Source organism: Patella vulgata, chromosome 6, assembly GCF_932274485.2.
Source record: "Patella vulgata chromosome 6, xgPatVulg1.2, whole genome shotgun sequence".
Lineage (NCBI taxonomy): Eukaryota > Metazoa > Mollusca > Gastropoda > Patellidae > Patella > Patella vulgata.
In genome coordinates this window covers 61,274,533-61,291,363 of record NC_065884.2, presented here as the reverse complement: position 1 = coordinate 61,291,363, position 16,831 = coordinate 61,274,533, and the positions used below count along the sequence as shown (strand labels likewise).

Below are 16,831 nucleotides of genomic sequence, written 5' to 3'. Positions count from 1 at the left end.
TAAGAGTGATGAAACTTGGTTACGCAGAATGATAAGATATTTGATTAATCAATGCTTTATTAAAAGAAAAATGTGCAAGTAATTAATATGTGTCATCTATTTATTATGAGATTAAGGCAGGGTATATCAACCTCACTTTTGGCTTGTTTATTACGCATCATAATTGTCTGCTTAAACCAAGCAATAGTAGCTCCTTATGTTGTTACCAGTATAACTACAGTAGAAGTTTGTAATTAAGACTTCTAGTGTAATATTGTTACTCAAAGAAGTACAATTTGTGTATTTTTATATATTTATAATTTAGAAAACACCAATTCGGCACACAATATTTTATTTAGTTAACATCATAATTATATATATTCAGATGACTATAAATCAGTTATCTTCCAAAAAAGTACTTTCTTGAAAGAATTCTTCTTGCGCAATAAAGATATCAAAAAAATAATTAAAATTTTTCAAGAGACTCCAATATGTATTTATGGTTACATGTATGTATTGCAGTTTCCGTCATTATTATTTCCAGAAGTATTCTTCTCATGCAATAAAAATATTAAAAAGTAGATTTCTTCAGGAGATCCCAAAATACATGTAGGGCTATGTACTGCAGCCTAGTGCCTACCGTAAAAGGTTGAAGAACCAGAGGGGCCATGAAGTACCTTAAAGCTCGGGACGCAGCCATGAGTTAACCCTTTAACCGTCAGATTGTTGGGTGTTTTGACTAGGAAAAGCCTAATGTTATAGTTAAGAATATACATTGTATCCTGCAGCTCTTTAAATTTAAGAATAAATCATACAAATGTATATATTTTTGGAAAGATCTTGAATTCCTCTATTCCTTGATATAAAATATTTAACATTTTTTGTAATTTTTACTTATATGTCATGACTGTAAAATGACCTCCTGATTAACGTTCCAAATGGAACATCTGTTGTTTAAAGGGTTAATACAGCTATTGCTATTGAAACTTCTGGTGAAATATTTCTACTCTAAGCAATGAGTATTAAATTCGAATTTATCACATACTATTACTAGTTTATTACCTAGAATAGTTGTCGGTCTAATTTAATATAAACATATAATACTCTATAACCGACTTCTACTAACCCCAGGGGGGGTATCTCAATCTCATCCAATCTCTATTAATAATAGAACTCTGTGTTTATGAAAGAAATATTCTCTAGTTGTCACAGACAGACAAATTGATCACGTCCTCTAAACTTTTGTTAAGGGGCATCGTCTAATATCTCTAGTCTGTTCAGATTCATTTTCTAACCTCCTTCTCCTTTTGTAATTTTTGTATTCCATTTTCTACGAAAGATCAAAAATGATACACTTTGACCATATTATTACATGCCTACCGATTCTTTTAACAATCCTGACAAATATAGATCAATTCCAGATCCTGCCAAACAAAAACAACTATAGTAAAATGTCCTGCAAATTGGGGATTTCTAAGGTTAAATATGAATAAAGAAGTCAATTTCGTATTTTCTACAACCAAAACATTAAATATATTAAAAGATCATTTTCATGAGCTATGATTAAAAATTACAAAAAAAGAATGTATACTGCAATGAAATGAGCATCAATGACTATGATGTAACAAATCACCATCATCAACTATAATGTAACAAATGCCCATCACCAACTATAATGTAACAAATGATCATCACCAAATCACCAACTATAATGTAACAAATGACCATCACCAACTATAATGTAACAAATGCAAGCAGATAAAATTTCTGTAGGATATTAAGTTATTTCCAAATATCCAAGGCAGTGTGAAGTTAAATCATGTTTTGTTATTCAATATCAAATAAAGAACCAAGTTTACTTGACAAAATGGACAACAATGATATGAAATTAATTTATAAGAAAAAATAATAATTTTGTTTCAATCCTGAATAACGAAACACATTCTGTCTCAGTATTCGTTATTTGAATCTTGAATGACGAAACACGCTCTGTTTAGTTAATCGCCAATAACGAATAACAGAACACGATTTAACTTGCTAATAACAAAACATCCAATATTTCGTTAATCGTGGATATCCAATATTTTATTACTGATATTTCATTTTTATTTTTCTTTGCAGGAAAATTTGCACCCCGAAGACGAAAAGATTCAAAATTTTACAGTTTGGTAAAACTGGTGATGAGCACAGCATCCGTTGCTGATGACAAAGAGTCTGTTAGTTCCGGTTCCATGGACCTGGAGATTAATCAGTTTGCCCGAAGAGAAAGTGTGTTAAATGAGTATGATGGTTGTAGTACAAGTAATGAGAATACCGTAACCAGTTATAATTTCCTCTCAGTACCCAATGCTTACGATTCACGCTCACTCAACTCCGACAACGACATATCAATTAGTTCGCGTCGTTCATCCATCGATAGTTCTAGTCGACGAAGTTCCTTTAATGATGTGAATCTACCTGTCCCAGAATTCATAATCACTAACCCGGAACTGAATACTCAAATACCCTCGGATGCTGAGTCCATCGAACAACAGCAGCTTTTGCCTGATAAAAAGGGATCGACCAATCAAGTTAGCCCTATCCTGACCCGAAAAGATTTGCCAAATAGTCTGAGTCCTTACATGAGCCGTAAAAACTTATCCAATCAGCTGAGTCCATGCACGAGTAGAAAGTCTTCAAACAGTCAACTCAGCCCATGCTTAAATAGAAAATCCTCAGCTTCTCAGCTTAGTTCGTGCTTAAGTAGAAAATCCTCAAATACTCAACTGAGTCCGTGCGTGAGTAGGAATTCCTCACCCACTCAACTGAGTCCGTGCTTGAGTAGGAAATCATCAACCAATGATATCAGCCCTTGCTTAAGTAGAAATAATTCTGCCACTCAGCTAACCCCTTGCTTGAGTCGAAACAGTTCAGCTAGTGACTTGAGTGGTAACTGTAACAGGGAAAGGGTAAAGCGTTCACCACACCGAGTTAATTTTGTGTTATCTTAGTGTTAAATGTTTTTTGTCATGATGATGTGGGGTAAGAGTGTTCTAAGTTCCAGGAAGCAGTACAACCAGTACAGGTGGATTAAATGTGTATCAATATGAACCTAGAAAATAAGATGTAAATCCAAGATGGAGTAGTATTAAAACAAGATGGAGTAACATCCGGTGAATAGTAAATGTAGCCAGTGGAGTTGTTTTCAAAGATGAGTTTTAAACAAAGTCTAAAATACTTCTGTCGACAAATGTGTGAACCCTACCAGCACACTGAGATACTGAAAATTTGAAGAAACGCTGCAATATTAGTTTTAACGGGTCAATTTTACAATACAAAAACAGCTTCCTTGTAGCGGGTCAATTTTACAATACAGAAACAGCGTTCTTGTCCTGCTGTATCGTTTAAAAAATATATACATTTATGTTGCTATGATTTGGTATAAAGCATGACATTTTTATTTAAATTGCTGTCAAATTTTTAATGGTCAGTTGCCTCTCAAATGTTCTGTTTGGTTTGATTACCTAGCCCAGCAGTTTTGTGGTTACTCCATATTCCTGAAGGCAGTAGTTACAGCATTACCATGATTTGATTTGAGTAGTTCACATTCCCTTGTAGATACTAGCACACAAACCAGCAAATATTTCACAATATGCTCAAATATGTCAACATTTTGTTAGCAAGCACCTGTTTATTTTGACATTCAATGGCTTTGTGACGATGTGTTTGAAAGACTATGATGGCCCAAAACTTCCCTGAGTTATAGCAATGCTATGCTGGCCATTTTACCATCATGTTCATGTCTGTATTGTCATATGATTGTTCAAAATGGCATATCCTCAATTACCAAATATGGGATCTGAGAGGTCCAAGGGACTATTTTAATGGCCGCATATGAGCCCCAAAGGTTGGGCAATCTGATTTTTTGGGGAGATGGGTAAAGTGACGAAAAAAAATTAATATATCATCTATATGGCAAAACAAATGCCTGGAATCTAATAAAACACTAATCTTACTTTTCTTTTAATTGAATACCACAGATTTGTACTGAATTGACTATGGATTAAAACATGCATTTGCAGCAGGTAAAATTTTCGAAATTTTCTCAGGGAGTGCAAGGACCCCAGACCCTGCGAACACCAGCTTTGCCGGCAGCGACTACATGGTCTTAACGATTGATTGGTTATTTGGAATTCAAGTCAACTTGACCACACTGAATAGTAGGAAAACGCGTTCACAGCCATTACATTTCCATCTGTCTCCCAAAGGTTGCATCGCCATGGACTGTAAATGATTGATTGGTTGATTGAAATGCAGTTAAGCTATATTAAGCCATGGGATGGAATAGCAGAAAAACACTTTTTACCAGATTATCTTGGGGAGGCCCATACATGGTAAGCTCTGCATCTATAGCATGCCCCCTGTGAGCGGAAATTTTTTCACCGGGCCCGTATGACTATGAATTGGCGAAAGATTTTCTAAGCTTTATGATTGAAAGGTGAAAGGTCAAGGAACCTATTGACGACTCCTGACTACAGGAAAATTAGGGGATACTTTAATATAGTTTAGTGGTATAAATGAAAATATGACATCGGTACTCGTTTATATTAAACACTTGGCTTTGAACGCTAGCCGAAAAATGTCTGCTCACCTTGTTCCGTTTTCACTTTGTTATAATTAATTATCAAATATATATATATATATATATTGTAGATAAAGATTATATATATACATGCACTTTCCACACTGGTAGTTATATTACTGTTCAGTATATACATGTAAATATATTGTACATTTTTATCGTTATAAATAGAAACCTAGTGATTTAGAAATCTAACACTGGCTTTAAAAAAACACACAACAACTGTGTATATTATATAATAGTGACAAGTTTTTTTTTTTAAAGAGAATATGACACCCAGAAACGGTTAATAATTAAATATTGTGATAATCAATGTAACAAAAATATCATAGACTTATTATTGTTTTGAACAATTTTTATTATTATTATTAATGTTAATAGTATAGACTTATTGTTTAAAACAATTAATATTATTATTTAAAGGGGGACAACTGAACTAGAATAAGTTGTCCGTAACATAGCGTTTTTTTTTTTATAGAGAATAAGACATCCAGAAATGGTCAATTATTAAATATTGTGATAATTAATGTAAAAAATATTATAGACTTATTATTATTTAAAGGGGCACAACTGACCCAGAATAAGTTGTCTAATTGTTTTAAAGCATTATTATTATTATTTAAAGGGGAACAACTGATAAAGAAAAAAATTAGCCTATAACAATATTTTGATGATTTCAGATCTTTTAAGATTTATGAGTATGGCACCATTATTATATAATGTCAACTTTCAGATGTATTTGCAATAATTATTAATAGTCCTGTAAATATAGAGTGAAAACATAAAGCCACACAAGACAGCGACTGTCAACAAATTGATGTTCAGCAATCTTCATTCATTAAAATAGCAATGCTCAATAAGTACTGTTTGAAAAATAGATAAGGTCAGCCATCTCAGTTGTTATGACTACTACCAGTTTAAAGGAATGCTTTACAGTACTAGGAGATTCATTCATTTTCAGTCCTTCACATTTAAGTTGAGCTTTCGCTGCTGCTCCTCTCGACGCACCTCGACTTTCCTTCTCGGAAGTCATTAAAGACACCTGTAAATTAGTTAAATCGCTCTCCTAAATATTGAGATTAATAAACTACTTTCAGTTTTTGTTTATTTTCAAACTGCATACGTTTGAGCTATCAGTTTCCATGATGATAATTCTGATGTTACCCTATTAACCGAACATATTCACCAAATATAAATACAATTTGGCTCTCCTTAATTCAAGAAAATCTAGAATTACTCTTGCATTATAATTAAAAAGAATTTTTTTACAGGAGTTTTTTTCTCATTTTTAAAATTTTATAAACGTGAAGGACTGCAATTTGGTTACAATCTATTGTATTTAGTTCAAGACTTTTCAAATGACATTCCGTGAAAATTTTAGATTTTCTGAAATGCGATTCACATAAACATCATGTGATAATATGTCCTCCACCTGTAGGCATTCACAACTTACTAACTAAATATTCTAAAAAAAATCAAACTAAGCAATATTGGGAGATTATCTTATCGTGTTAATAATAGTTGTATCACTATTTACCAATGACCTTATCCGCTTTTGAAACTTGGAAAAAACAACAATTATTGGCATGGACTATTCTAAGTAAATTTCGATGATTGCTAATAAAAAGTTATATTTACTCAAGCCTGACAGAAATGTAGAAATGATTCTTCATCTTGAAACATGATTCTAGTAACTTTCACTGGCAGCGCAAGTGGACTGGATAATCAAGACTAAGTATCTCATGCATGTCAATAATTCCTTTTTTGTTAATATTCGTATGAGTAGGGGGTGGGAAGGGGGAGATAATTCTACTGAAATGACGAAAAACAAATTATACAATGCAATATTTAAAACTAAACTGACATATCAAATTGTACAGCATGTGGAGTTGTCCTTTAAGTAAAATAAAAACCTCCCCCTTGATTGAGCTGGTTGGAGTCCGTGAATGATGCATGGGTTGTGATAATATTTGCCCAATCCTTAATCTCAATCGCTGATTAGTATTTAACTTTGTGAACATTTAAACAGTAGGTTGCTCTAATCAACATTCCGGTTCGTATATTCCCGAATCGGGGAGTCAGACAATGATAGGTCTCCTTCAAGGGGTCCGTATTTATCATTATTATTTACAAGGAGATGAAGCGACTATTGTTATAGTTCTTATATGTATAGTTTTTGTTATAAGTTAGTTGTTTTGTTTAAATATTAAAAGATGTAATTAAAAGACATAATAACTATAGTATGATGATGTTTAATTTTTTCTAGTCCACAGTGCCAACTATCTGTGATGTTTAAAACACTCTGGGTGGTCATATTACCATGTCATATGGTCACGTTCAAATCAATCAATTTAAACTACCTAATAAGTAAATGACACTGATCATCAGGTGTCACATGACCAGACACACGTCCAAAGAGTGGGGGTGGGGGTCTGGCCCCTCCCCAGCTCACGCAGAGCCTTGATCAAACAAACCTGCAAAGCCTTGCCACATTTTTGGCCTCAATCCACTCATCAAAATGTGCAGAAATTAAATCTCGTCTCATAGCTTATCTAATCTCCCAGACCTCACCCCAAACTTAACTTTGTCTCCACTTTGGACCCCTCACTGCTCAAATTCCTGAACACGCCCCTCCTGATGACCTCACCCTGGGGCGTGAAGACAAAAGTCTACCTAGGCCAATAATGGAAGGATGACAAGCAAATTGGGAAGGTATGTGATTGGTACTATGTAAGGGAGCTAACCCTCTTTGACAGAGGTCAAAATAAAGAGTTGAATTGGAATGATGTCACTGGTTATTTCAGTTGCTGATGGGACAGTGGAACACAAAATGACTTGCATTACAGTATATCTCAATATTAAATCTGTCTGTGAATCACGAATTTGAAATTTGGACATCGACTTTGCAAAGTACATCAACACATCAAACTTAATTCTATCAATTTCAGCTAAATCAAAGCCGTCTAGTCAATTTGAGTTCTAATAAAGATTCTCAGGGTAGAGGACGACTATCTAAAGGCCGCTTGAATGGTCGTTTTTAGGCATTTCCAAAAAGGGTACACCATATAAAGTTTCAGGATTTAATAAGAGTTGAAATAAGGGCAGGAGGACCACACAAAATGTAACAATTAACTACAAATGAAACATGATTTTATTACTGTAGATGGCCATATGACACACTGTGTGCACCCAGAGACATTTTCCCCTTACAGCAATTTTTCACCTACTTCATTAATTCCAACTCTTAAGGGTTTTTTTACGTTCTCATCTGAACAACTAGATGCTTTTTCCTTGCCAGACCCTCATGCACCACCTTGCCAGACCCTCTCTCATGCATCACCTTGCCAGAACCTCTCTCATGCATCACCTTGCCAGACCCTCTATTATGCACCACCTGACAAGGTAGAAAATGGTGAGGAGCTTTCATGGTAACACAGTGTTCAAACCCAGGACCTCATGGTGAAATAGCCAGTGCCACAGTCACCTAGCAACCATGACTCACCAATCAACTACAAACCCAAATGACAAACAAGGCCTGTCGTGATCCAGGTCAGGAGAACAAACAGGCTGGATTATTGGGCTAAATAAAACCTGTATTAAGGTTCAAATTACGTTTTACCAATTCGGTATCCATTTCAAAATTTATTTTATAACAAATATCAATAACATTAACAAGTATAAAAGATTCACAGCTGTTGCTTTTTCCCCCTCAAAAATCTAACTTGCTGTTACCTGTTCCTCCCCCACAACCAGCAGTTGATGATTTGAGATGTTTTAATGGATCTTCATGACCTTGACTGGATTGTTCTGCCATTTCCGGAGGAAGATGAAGGGGCTGAAACCAAAAATATTTATCAAACATCGATATTATTTCAAAGAGATCAAATGGCAACCTTAGTATTTACCATCCACAAAAATCTAAAAATGTCTATCAGATTTAATTGTTAACCCATATAGGCTTCTTTATCTTTATATTATACTCAAGAAATATAAATTTAAAAAAATAGGATGAAACCTACGACTCAGAACCTGTTTCCACTTGCACAGGATTTATAAATCTGTAAATTCTCTTCATGAAAACTGTTTCAATTCAAATTGTTGGCCATTTGTAGTTAAAATTGTAGTTAAAACAGAGACATGTCTATATTCAGATTGACTATTATCAAACCAGCCTATACTCAGATTGACTACTATCAAACCAGCCCTACTGAGACATGTCTATATTCAGATTGACTACCAAACCAGTCCTACCAAGACATGTATATATTCAGATTGACTACTATATGTGTGAAACCAGCCCTACTGAGACATGTCTATATTCAGATTGACTACTATCAAACAACCCAACTGAGACATGTCTATATTCAGATTGACTACTATCAAACAGCCTAACTCCGACAATGGCGACATGTCTACATGTATATTCAGATTTATTACATTCAAACCAGCAACCAGCAAAAACAAAGCTCCTTCACAGATTTTATGTTTTACCTCTATTGTGAATTTTTTCCTCCTTAATTTAAACGCCAGGTCTAATGTATCTGGTTCATGGGCAGCCATTGTATTTAATCTGGGTAACTGATGAATATTTAACAAACCTGAAATATCGTATAATAATCATCTATTAATTACAGAATAAACCAAAGTACTTACTACAAGCCAGACTATTCACATTAAGTCCAATATGTTTTAATGAAAAGACTGATGTTATTATACAATTAAGAATATCAGGGCCCAAGAAGAACCTTAGGGAATTTTAACGAGGCTGACATGGAAAGTTTGTTACCAGTAGTCGCTTACTATGAAGGAAACATGATTTCCACCTGTGTATCCATGGGTATGCACATGAAAGAACCCTTGGCAGTTGGAATTGAAAGAAGAGTAAGCGGACCTTCTCCTCCATGCATTGCACACCAAAACCCTGATATTGTATCTTAAAGAGTGTTAACAAGGTTATGTAACAAAGGGGAATAACCTTAAAAGTTAGAATTGGAAATTCATTGAAAATCTTTTCAATTTCTTTCATTATATAACCAAAAAACCTATATCAGGTGATAATTGTGACCTCCAGAGAGTTAACATGGTTTTTGTCAAAAAGGTGCATAATTCTTTTACTTATCAAAAATCATAGAAAATAGCAGATAAAATTTGTAACCTCTTGTAACAAAGTGGCATACTCAAAAAGGAAAGCCAATAGGATTCTTCCTCTTATCCAGAAGACAACCTATAAAATTTCAAAAATTAGTAACTGTTAAGAGTATTAACACAAACTGGGGAAGACAGACAGGCCAACGGGCAGGGTGACAACAATATGAGACAATATAAAGATAAACTATTTTCCTTACCATGATATTCTTTAAAAACGGGATTCTTTTCTTTTTCTGATCCGGAAAAACTTTCTAGATGTAAAACTGTATCACAGAATTTTTCTACCTGTCTAGTAAACGAGTTTTCCTACAATAATTAATAAGTTAATTTATTAAAAGGATAAGTTACTAGGATAAGCTACTGTATTAAAAGGATAAGTTACCTGGTAAATTAGTATAGAAATTAGTGCAGAAATCAAAATGTCAAACAAGTCACATACTGATGCTAGCTATCGGTGCAAGCTAGTCAAAAATGACTATTTTATCTGACTTTTAAAGCTTGTTGATACAATAAAAGACAGTTTTATTGACAGAATTTTTAACCTTGGCTTGATTTTTTTCCTGGTTGGCATAAAAGTTGCACTTTGTTATAAAAATAGGTCATATTTAACCTGTATTAAGAGATTATCTCACCTGAAATAGGTGTGTTGGTACTGTAAGAAGACAGACAGCGAATGATGATCTCAATAAAGCACGTAAACCTAGTAAAAACCTTGGTAATGAGGGGTCATGACCTGTACCATCTAATTTTAGCCCACTATTTTCACCCCACATGGGTGAACCTAAAGAATGAATAGCTGAAAAAAGACATAAAATTTCACGTTGACAATATCTAGGGTTGTGTATTTCAGCCCAAAATTGTATTGCAATATGAGAGAGAGAAATGGGGTTTATCATCCACTCAACACAAACTAGGTCGGGACAAACATATGGCAGCCTACAATTTCAATTCCATAATTCACTTGAGTGTAGGGGTATTTAGCAGTAGAAGGAAACCGGAGGACCCGGAGAACACCCATCAAGTTGGATAGGTGACCCTACGACAGGCTTGGGTTCAACACACACCACTTGACTCAATGCCAGACCATATGATCTAAAGTGATTGTGTTGGACCACTACCCCCTCAGTGCAATATTGCAAAATACAGAAGAAAAAAAAACGGACAACAATTTTGCTTACACTTAGGGACTTTACATTACAAACTGGAATCTCTATGCTTGATTGTTGTACTAAAATACTTTGCATAACACATTCAAACTTTATGATCCAAACAGTTTTGAATTCAAAATGTCACATTGAGCAATCTCTCTGAGGTTCACAAAATCCTTAGGGAATTCACAAAATTTTTTAAGTAATGACACACCTGACTAATTTGTGATCGAAAACTTCTTAATAGCATTAAAGTTTTGAAATATTCTTTGTCCTGTATCATCATGTTGATAAGTCCAAATGTAATAGGGGCAATAACACTAACATTTATGATCAATGAACAATCCTGGAGAATTTGACCAGAACTCTGACCTGAGCAGACAGTGGATAAAGGTGACAACAATATTCATCCACATTAACTGACAAATTTTAAAATGTCCATCTGTTTTACCTATTTTTAATATATTTCTCTTGTCCACTTTATCTTTTGTTAAATATTTTCCCTCTTCGATAACCTTCGCTATTTTATTCAAGAGTCTCATATAATTAATATTCATAATTTCAGCAGCATGTACTGGGCTGAAATAGATGTGTTATCATAATTAGAAGCTGATGGAAAATATAACAAATAGGTTACTTGGCAAATTAAGAGCAGGTCGCCAGGCCATATTACTAAGCGAGCCAGTTTTCCCTCATGGGCGAATGAAGAGAGTTATATACACCACACAGCGGCGCTATAGCCTACTCTTATTTCGAATTTCCAATTGTCAAACGTTCTTTTAGGTACATGCCAATGTGTACAGGGACATCAGTTTTTCATCCCATCCAAAAGGCTTGACACTGTCCCATCCAAAAGACTTTACACTGTTACTTGACAGGTTCTCTGTCCTGCACCACTGATAAAAGAATTTCAAGGAACTTTCTCTGTCAACGGAATCCAATCCCAGACCTGCCAGTTAGTGAGCCAGCACCTTCTACACTGAGCCGCTGACTGTAGCTTCCTTCCTTCATAGACCATTAGCCTGGTCAAACCCCATCTTATTTTGTTAGGTCATATGAATTACCAGTACATGAAGTATTAATTTCTTGTCGACAGTATGAGAGTCAGAATTAAAGTCCTGATGCATCATTTGAATGCTATATAATTCCTTATAAACTACAATATTGTGCAAGATGAATCAGTAATAGGCATATCAATCTAAAAATGGTTCAATTTCGTTCAGTATTGACACAGATATATGGTGGAATTGAAATCATGATGTTGCTCACTATGCAATAAGCCTGTCACCATTTTGTTATCTGATGCTCACTATGCAATAAGCCTGCTGCCATTTTGTTATCCGTAATTTTTTTTTTCTTTTCAATCTGATTGAATCCAAACTGGGACATTATCTAACATTGGTATATTGCTTCTATTTTCTTAATTAAATATCAAATAATCAATCTGTGTAAATATTAGCTTAGGTTAAGTTGTGAGAAATTGAATATTCTAGCGAAAAAATGCAAATGGTGCATCAGGACTTTTAAAAGCTAAATGGGGATTTTATTGGTGATTTATTACTTACAGTTTTATTTGGTTTAATTGTGTTGTAGAAAGACATTTTATATCAATAGATTCCACCAAACGTTTCTCCATTGTTTTAGTTAAATCATAATAATGACCAAATTTAATCCCAGTAGGATTTGACTGTAATGAAAACAAAAAGGTAATTAAAACATAGATTGCCAGCAGCAGCTTTTTCAAGTACAGCTTTCAAACTTTTATTGAGGGGCAATAACTCTGCAAACACTCACTGCAAGATTCTGATTTATTATACTCAAGGCTAGCCGAACCATTATGCAGGTCCTATTCAAGACTAGCCCAACCATTATACAGGTCCTACTCAAGACTAGCCCAACCATTATACCGGTCCTACTCAAGACTAGCCCAACCATTATACAGGTCCTACCCAAGACTAGCCCAACTATTATACAGGTCCTTCTCATGACTAGCCCAACTATCATATAGGTCCTACTCAAGCCTAGCACAACCATTATACAGGTCCTACTTAAGACTAGCTCAGACATTATAAAGGTCCCACTCAAGACCAGACCAACCATTATACAGGTCCTACTTAAGACTAGCCCATCCATCCCAAAAACTCTGATCCATACAGGTTCATACTCATAGGTTATGCTGACACAGTCAGTAACTCTCAGAAAAATCCCTGAGTAAGTCTTGGTTTCGATAGGGTTCTTCCTCTGGATTAACTGAAAAATCCTAGCAAGGTTTTAGTGACAGGTATATTATCTCTGCAAATAAATCTATGCACAGCACTGCATTTCCCAGACAATTTGATGTTAATTCTTTTAATTTATCAAACAATAATAATTAAATTCAGTATTATAGTCCATCAATAAAGTCTAGATACAGTTTAATATATCATACCTGAAACTTGGGAAGATTTTGATATCTCCATGCAATCTTCATAGAATCATCTCCTTGTGCTAGCTGACTAGATTCTGTCTTGTCCTCTTCTTTACGTTCATCTATTATAGGGGCTGGTAAATCCTTAAAACAAACAAAATGAATATTTTCTCAGTGTTTGTTTATTGTGTAAAGATGCATTATGTAAAAGCTAAATCTGTGTATATTGCAGCTCTTTTTTCTGGCTTCAAATGTTACATAAATTATTGTTTAGCCATTCATTCACATGCCAAACCCATAATCAACACTCAAGACCATCTGTTTGCTTAGATATTGAATGGATTAGATCACTTATGCCATTTAATAATTTATTATTACAATAGATTATCAAGACTTTGTTTATCATCTGTCATAGCAATGGTACAATCAAGACTACATGTATAGTGTCAAAACTTCAAACACCCATAACTTCATTTAGAATAAAGTAATTTGACAGAAATTTTCAATATATTCATTTTTCATTATCTATTTTTGAACAATTACAACAAGAACAATCCATTCTTTATCTAAAGATTTAATCATTCTGTCTAGTAACAAATGGTCATCAGTATCATAATGTCGTAAAGAGTATTCTTTTCTTACTTTAATCAAATCTTCTGGTTCAACATCTAAACTTGCTAGCATCATTGGTTGACCTGTCATCACAGCTTCTGCAGTAAAATATTTCACTAACAATCGGGCATAGTCTCCAAACACATCTTCCTCTGAAATAAACAACACATTGGTTAAGATTCTGGTTAACGAAAATATGAAGGGATGGATACATCATAAGATCCTTTATATCATTGTTAATTCCTTGATAAAAGAAAAGAGACAAATAAACATTTTCAATAACATTCACTTGATTTGGTATTTGTTGTTTATTTCTTGCAATTTCTTGCCTGTGTAGTTTGTCTTTTTTACAGGTTTGTCTTATCTATTTTGTTTGTGTGTAGTGCAGTCCTCCTACTCTAAAAAATTTATTGAAATATTTAAAGCCCCCCCCCCCAAAAAAAATGTTCCATTAAAAGCTACTCGACTTGCTCCTATTGGCCAAAGCAACACCTTTAAAGAAATCATGGTAATAGGTTTATAATTTAGGTGTAGTCTATCAGGAGATCTTTAGCCGTGTCTAAATTTGCCATCTTGAAGGTTACACTGTCATACAGTTTGATAGAAGATTTGATAACACATAAATTTGCCCACGACACATAAACAGTCATACAGCACACTACATATTTAAAACTTTGTTAAACTTACCTATCATTAAAACTGTTCCAACGGCTACACCACCTCCTGAAACAAGAACAAATCTGATTAAATATGTTATGATCCTTTTCAATACCCTGAAGACCATTTAAAACAAAACAGTCTAGTAATAAGAATAATCAATTCTCAAAAACCTCTGCAACTATGTAGATGTGGTAAAAGTGATCAAAAATATGCCTTTATTATTTTTGACTCTCTCCTGGCTGTCAACTATCACTAGCCATCAAAAATTCTAGGTTAAAGAGTCCACCACTTTTGACTAGCATAAGGTATACAATAGGTGTAACCTGCGTGAACAATCTCAAAAACCTACAAACTACTTCCTTTAATCATTCTATATCTGACTGCCTTAGTCATTCATTTACAATGTTAAAATAAAGAGCTAGCAACATCATCAACGTTGCAAGAGTCAGAGGTTTCTATGAAATGGACATATCTGTATATTTAGGGGACTATTCTTTTCACATTTTATCCAAATTTCTATGTTTGATAGACCTTCCTATCTGAATTAAAACTACATGTACCAGAACTTTTAGTCCCTGGGATTCATGGTTGCTCATTGAGTAAGACTAAGACGCTGTGTGACACTACAGGGACAGATGTGACTATTGGTCACAGACTAGTACTCCAAATAAGAGATAGGCTGTGACACTATACAATGTAGGTAGGGTTACGTCATGACTATCCTTCATCACGGCACTAGATAAGGACTTATATGTGACACTTTCGTCTAGGACTTTCTTTGACTTCACGTTGTGGGATCAATTATTTCAATCATCAATTAACTGACTGTGGAACACCGTTTATGTTGTTACTAAGTTTATATAACAAATACAGCAAACTACAAGGGTTAAATACAGGAAAACTACAAAATCTATTATAGATTTTGTCTCTATTATCCCAGCCTCTCAGCCGAGGCAGCTGTGGGTATGACGTTCCCCGCGGAACTCACAGATTATGTCTTCTCTACGGTCTCATCATGATGTCTGAAGTGAAATAAAACTCGCTCTTATAGAAAGTAAATGCGGCAGCTATTAGGGCTAGACAATTACCATTTTTGGGTAAGTATTTCGTATGGGCACCGTTTTACGTCAACACTATTCTATTTAATTGTACCAATCTGTGCACGAGCTGCCTGGATGATAGTAACCTCCTTCCAAAAATGGAAACTGACATAACTGTCAGTGAGTTAGTCTAAGAAAGTAGTAGAATAATGCAAGCTACTTCATTATCCTAGTTTTTCTCACACATCATCTATACGAAACAAAACACCTTTCTTAGAACTAAAATAACCCCTATGCCAAAAGCATTACAGCTGGCTCGCAATTTTTTAGGTCTCATCAAGTTTTAATGCTCCCCTTGTTGGCCGAGAAAGTTTCTTAGGATTTCCTGTAATTGTTTCCCCATTGTCAGTGATGCAGGACCAATCGCGTGACAAGGAACGGTATCTACTCCTGCGGTACCTTGCATATACTGAGGTCCTGTGAGCGTGATGCCCACTTTACATGCACGCTTGACTTGACAGTTGGAATTCTAAATATAAGTAGGACATAGTGCCGTTGTCCAGGCAAAATATCCCTCACAGCACACTTTATGGCGTATGCCCATCTTCATTAGGAGAACGGTTGGATGTTTAACCGCATTTCATTTACTTTTACTTCCATCTCATCTGATTAAGAATTTCTAGTAGTGTAAATAGTGGACTAAGACAAGTGGTCTACCTTTTCATGGAAATGTGTGGAAAAAATTACAGGTATATATAATTTCCACTAACCCAAGACATGATCCAGCGAAGGCACTCCTGTTGACACCAACAGCTGATTATTGTACAAGGAAGGTCGTGTGCCAGGTATTTGTAATAATTTTCCACGTGCCTTTTTCTGAAAGTTTGTTTTGGTGGCCATTTTTGTTTATATTTGGGAAAGACAAAGCTACCCGATAATATGTGGAAAATATTTTGTCGGCATTCTTTTGATGTGGTCCATATAAATGCGTATATTTTTTAATTTTTTCATTTAATCACGTAAGATTGCAATATCAATCCACGATTTATTTCTATTTCGAAATACAATTAAGCAAAGTACTTATCGGTTGCCTCTGACTAATATATTTGAATACCGGTCATCCGCGGCTACAGGTTCCAGGGGAAGTCACTCTATTAATTTTCCAGAATAGATTTGCATCCCCTAGACATAATTTTCAGCAAATTTATGGCGGGAA

The 16,831-nt window shown here is 34.7% G+C and overlaps 2 protein-coding genes across 2 annotated transcripts in view; one reads left to right on the top strand and one right to left on the bottom strand.

Annotated features, from left to right (window-relative positions):
- LOC126825243 (uncharacterized) overlaps positions 1–6,830 on the top strand; it is a 173,801-nt gene extending 166,971 nt beyond the window's left edge. The window contains exon 9 of the mRNA XM_050554811.2: positions 2,101–6,830. Within this exon, the coding sequence (XP_050410768.1) occupies positions 2,101–2,969 (869 nt within the window). The 3' untranslated portion in view covers positions 2,970–6,830. The remainder of the gene's footprint in view (positions 1–2,100) is intronic.
- Positions 6,831–7,733: 903 nt separating this feature from the next.
- On the bottom strand, positions 7,734–16,713 carry LOC126825244 (elongator complex protein 4). Its single transcript, XM_050554813.2, has 10 exons — positions 16,386–16,713; positions 14,603–14,638; positions 13,946–14,067; positions 13,325–13,447; positions 12,462–12,583; positions 11,348–11,475; positions 10,381–10,544; positions 9,946–10,054; positions 9,092–9,198; positions 7,734–8,435 (listed from the first exon to the last, which is right to left on the bottom strand). Exons 1-10 carry the CDS (start codon positions 16,513–16,515, stop codon positions 8,310–8,312), a joined length of 1,167 nt encoding a protein of 388 aa, XP_050410770.1. The 5' UTR covers positions 16,516–16,713; the 3' UTR covers positions 7,734–8,309.
- Between the last annotated feature and the right edge of the window lie 118 nt (positions 16,714–16,831).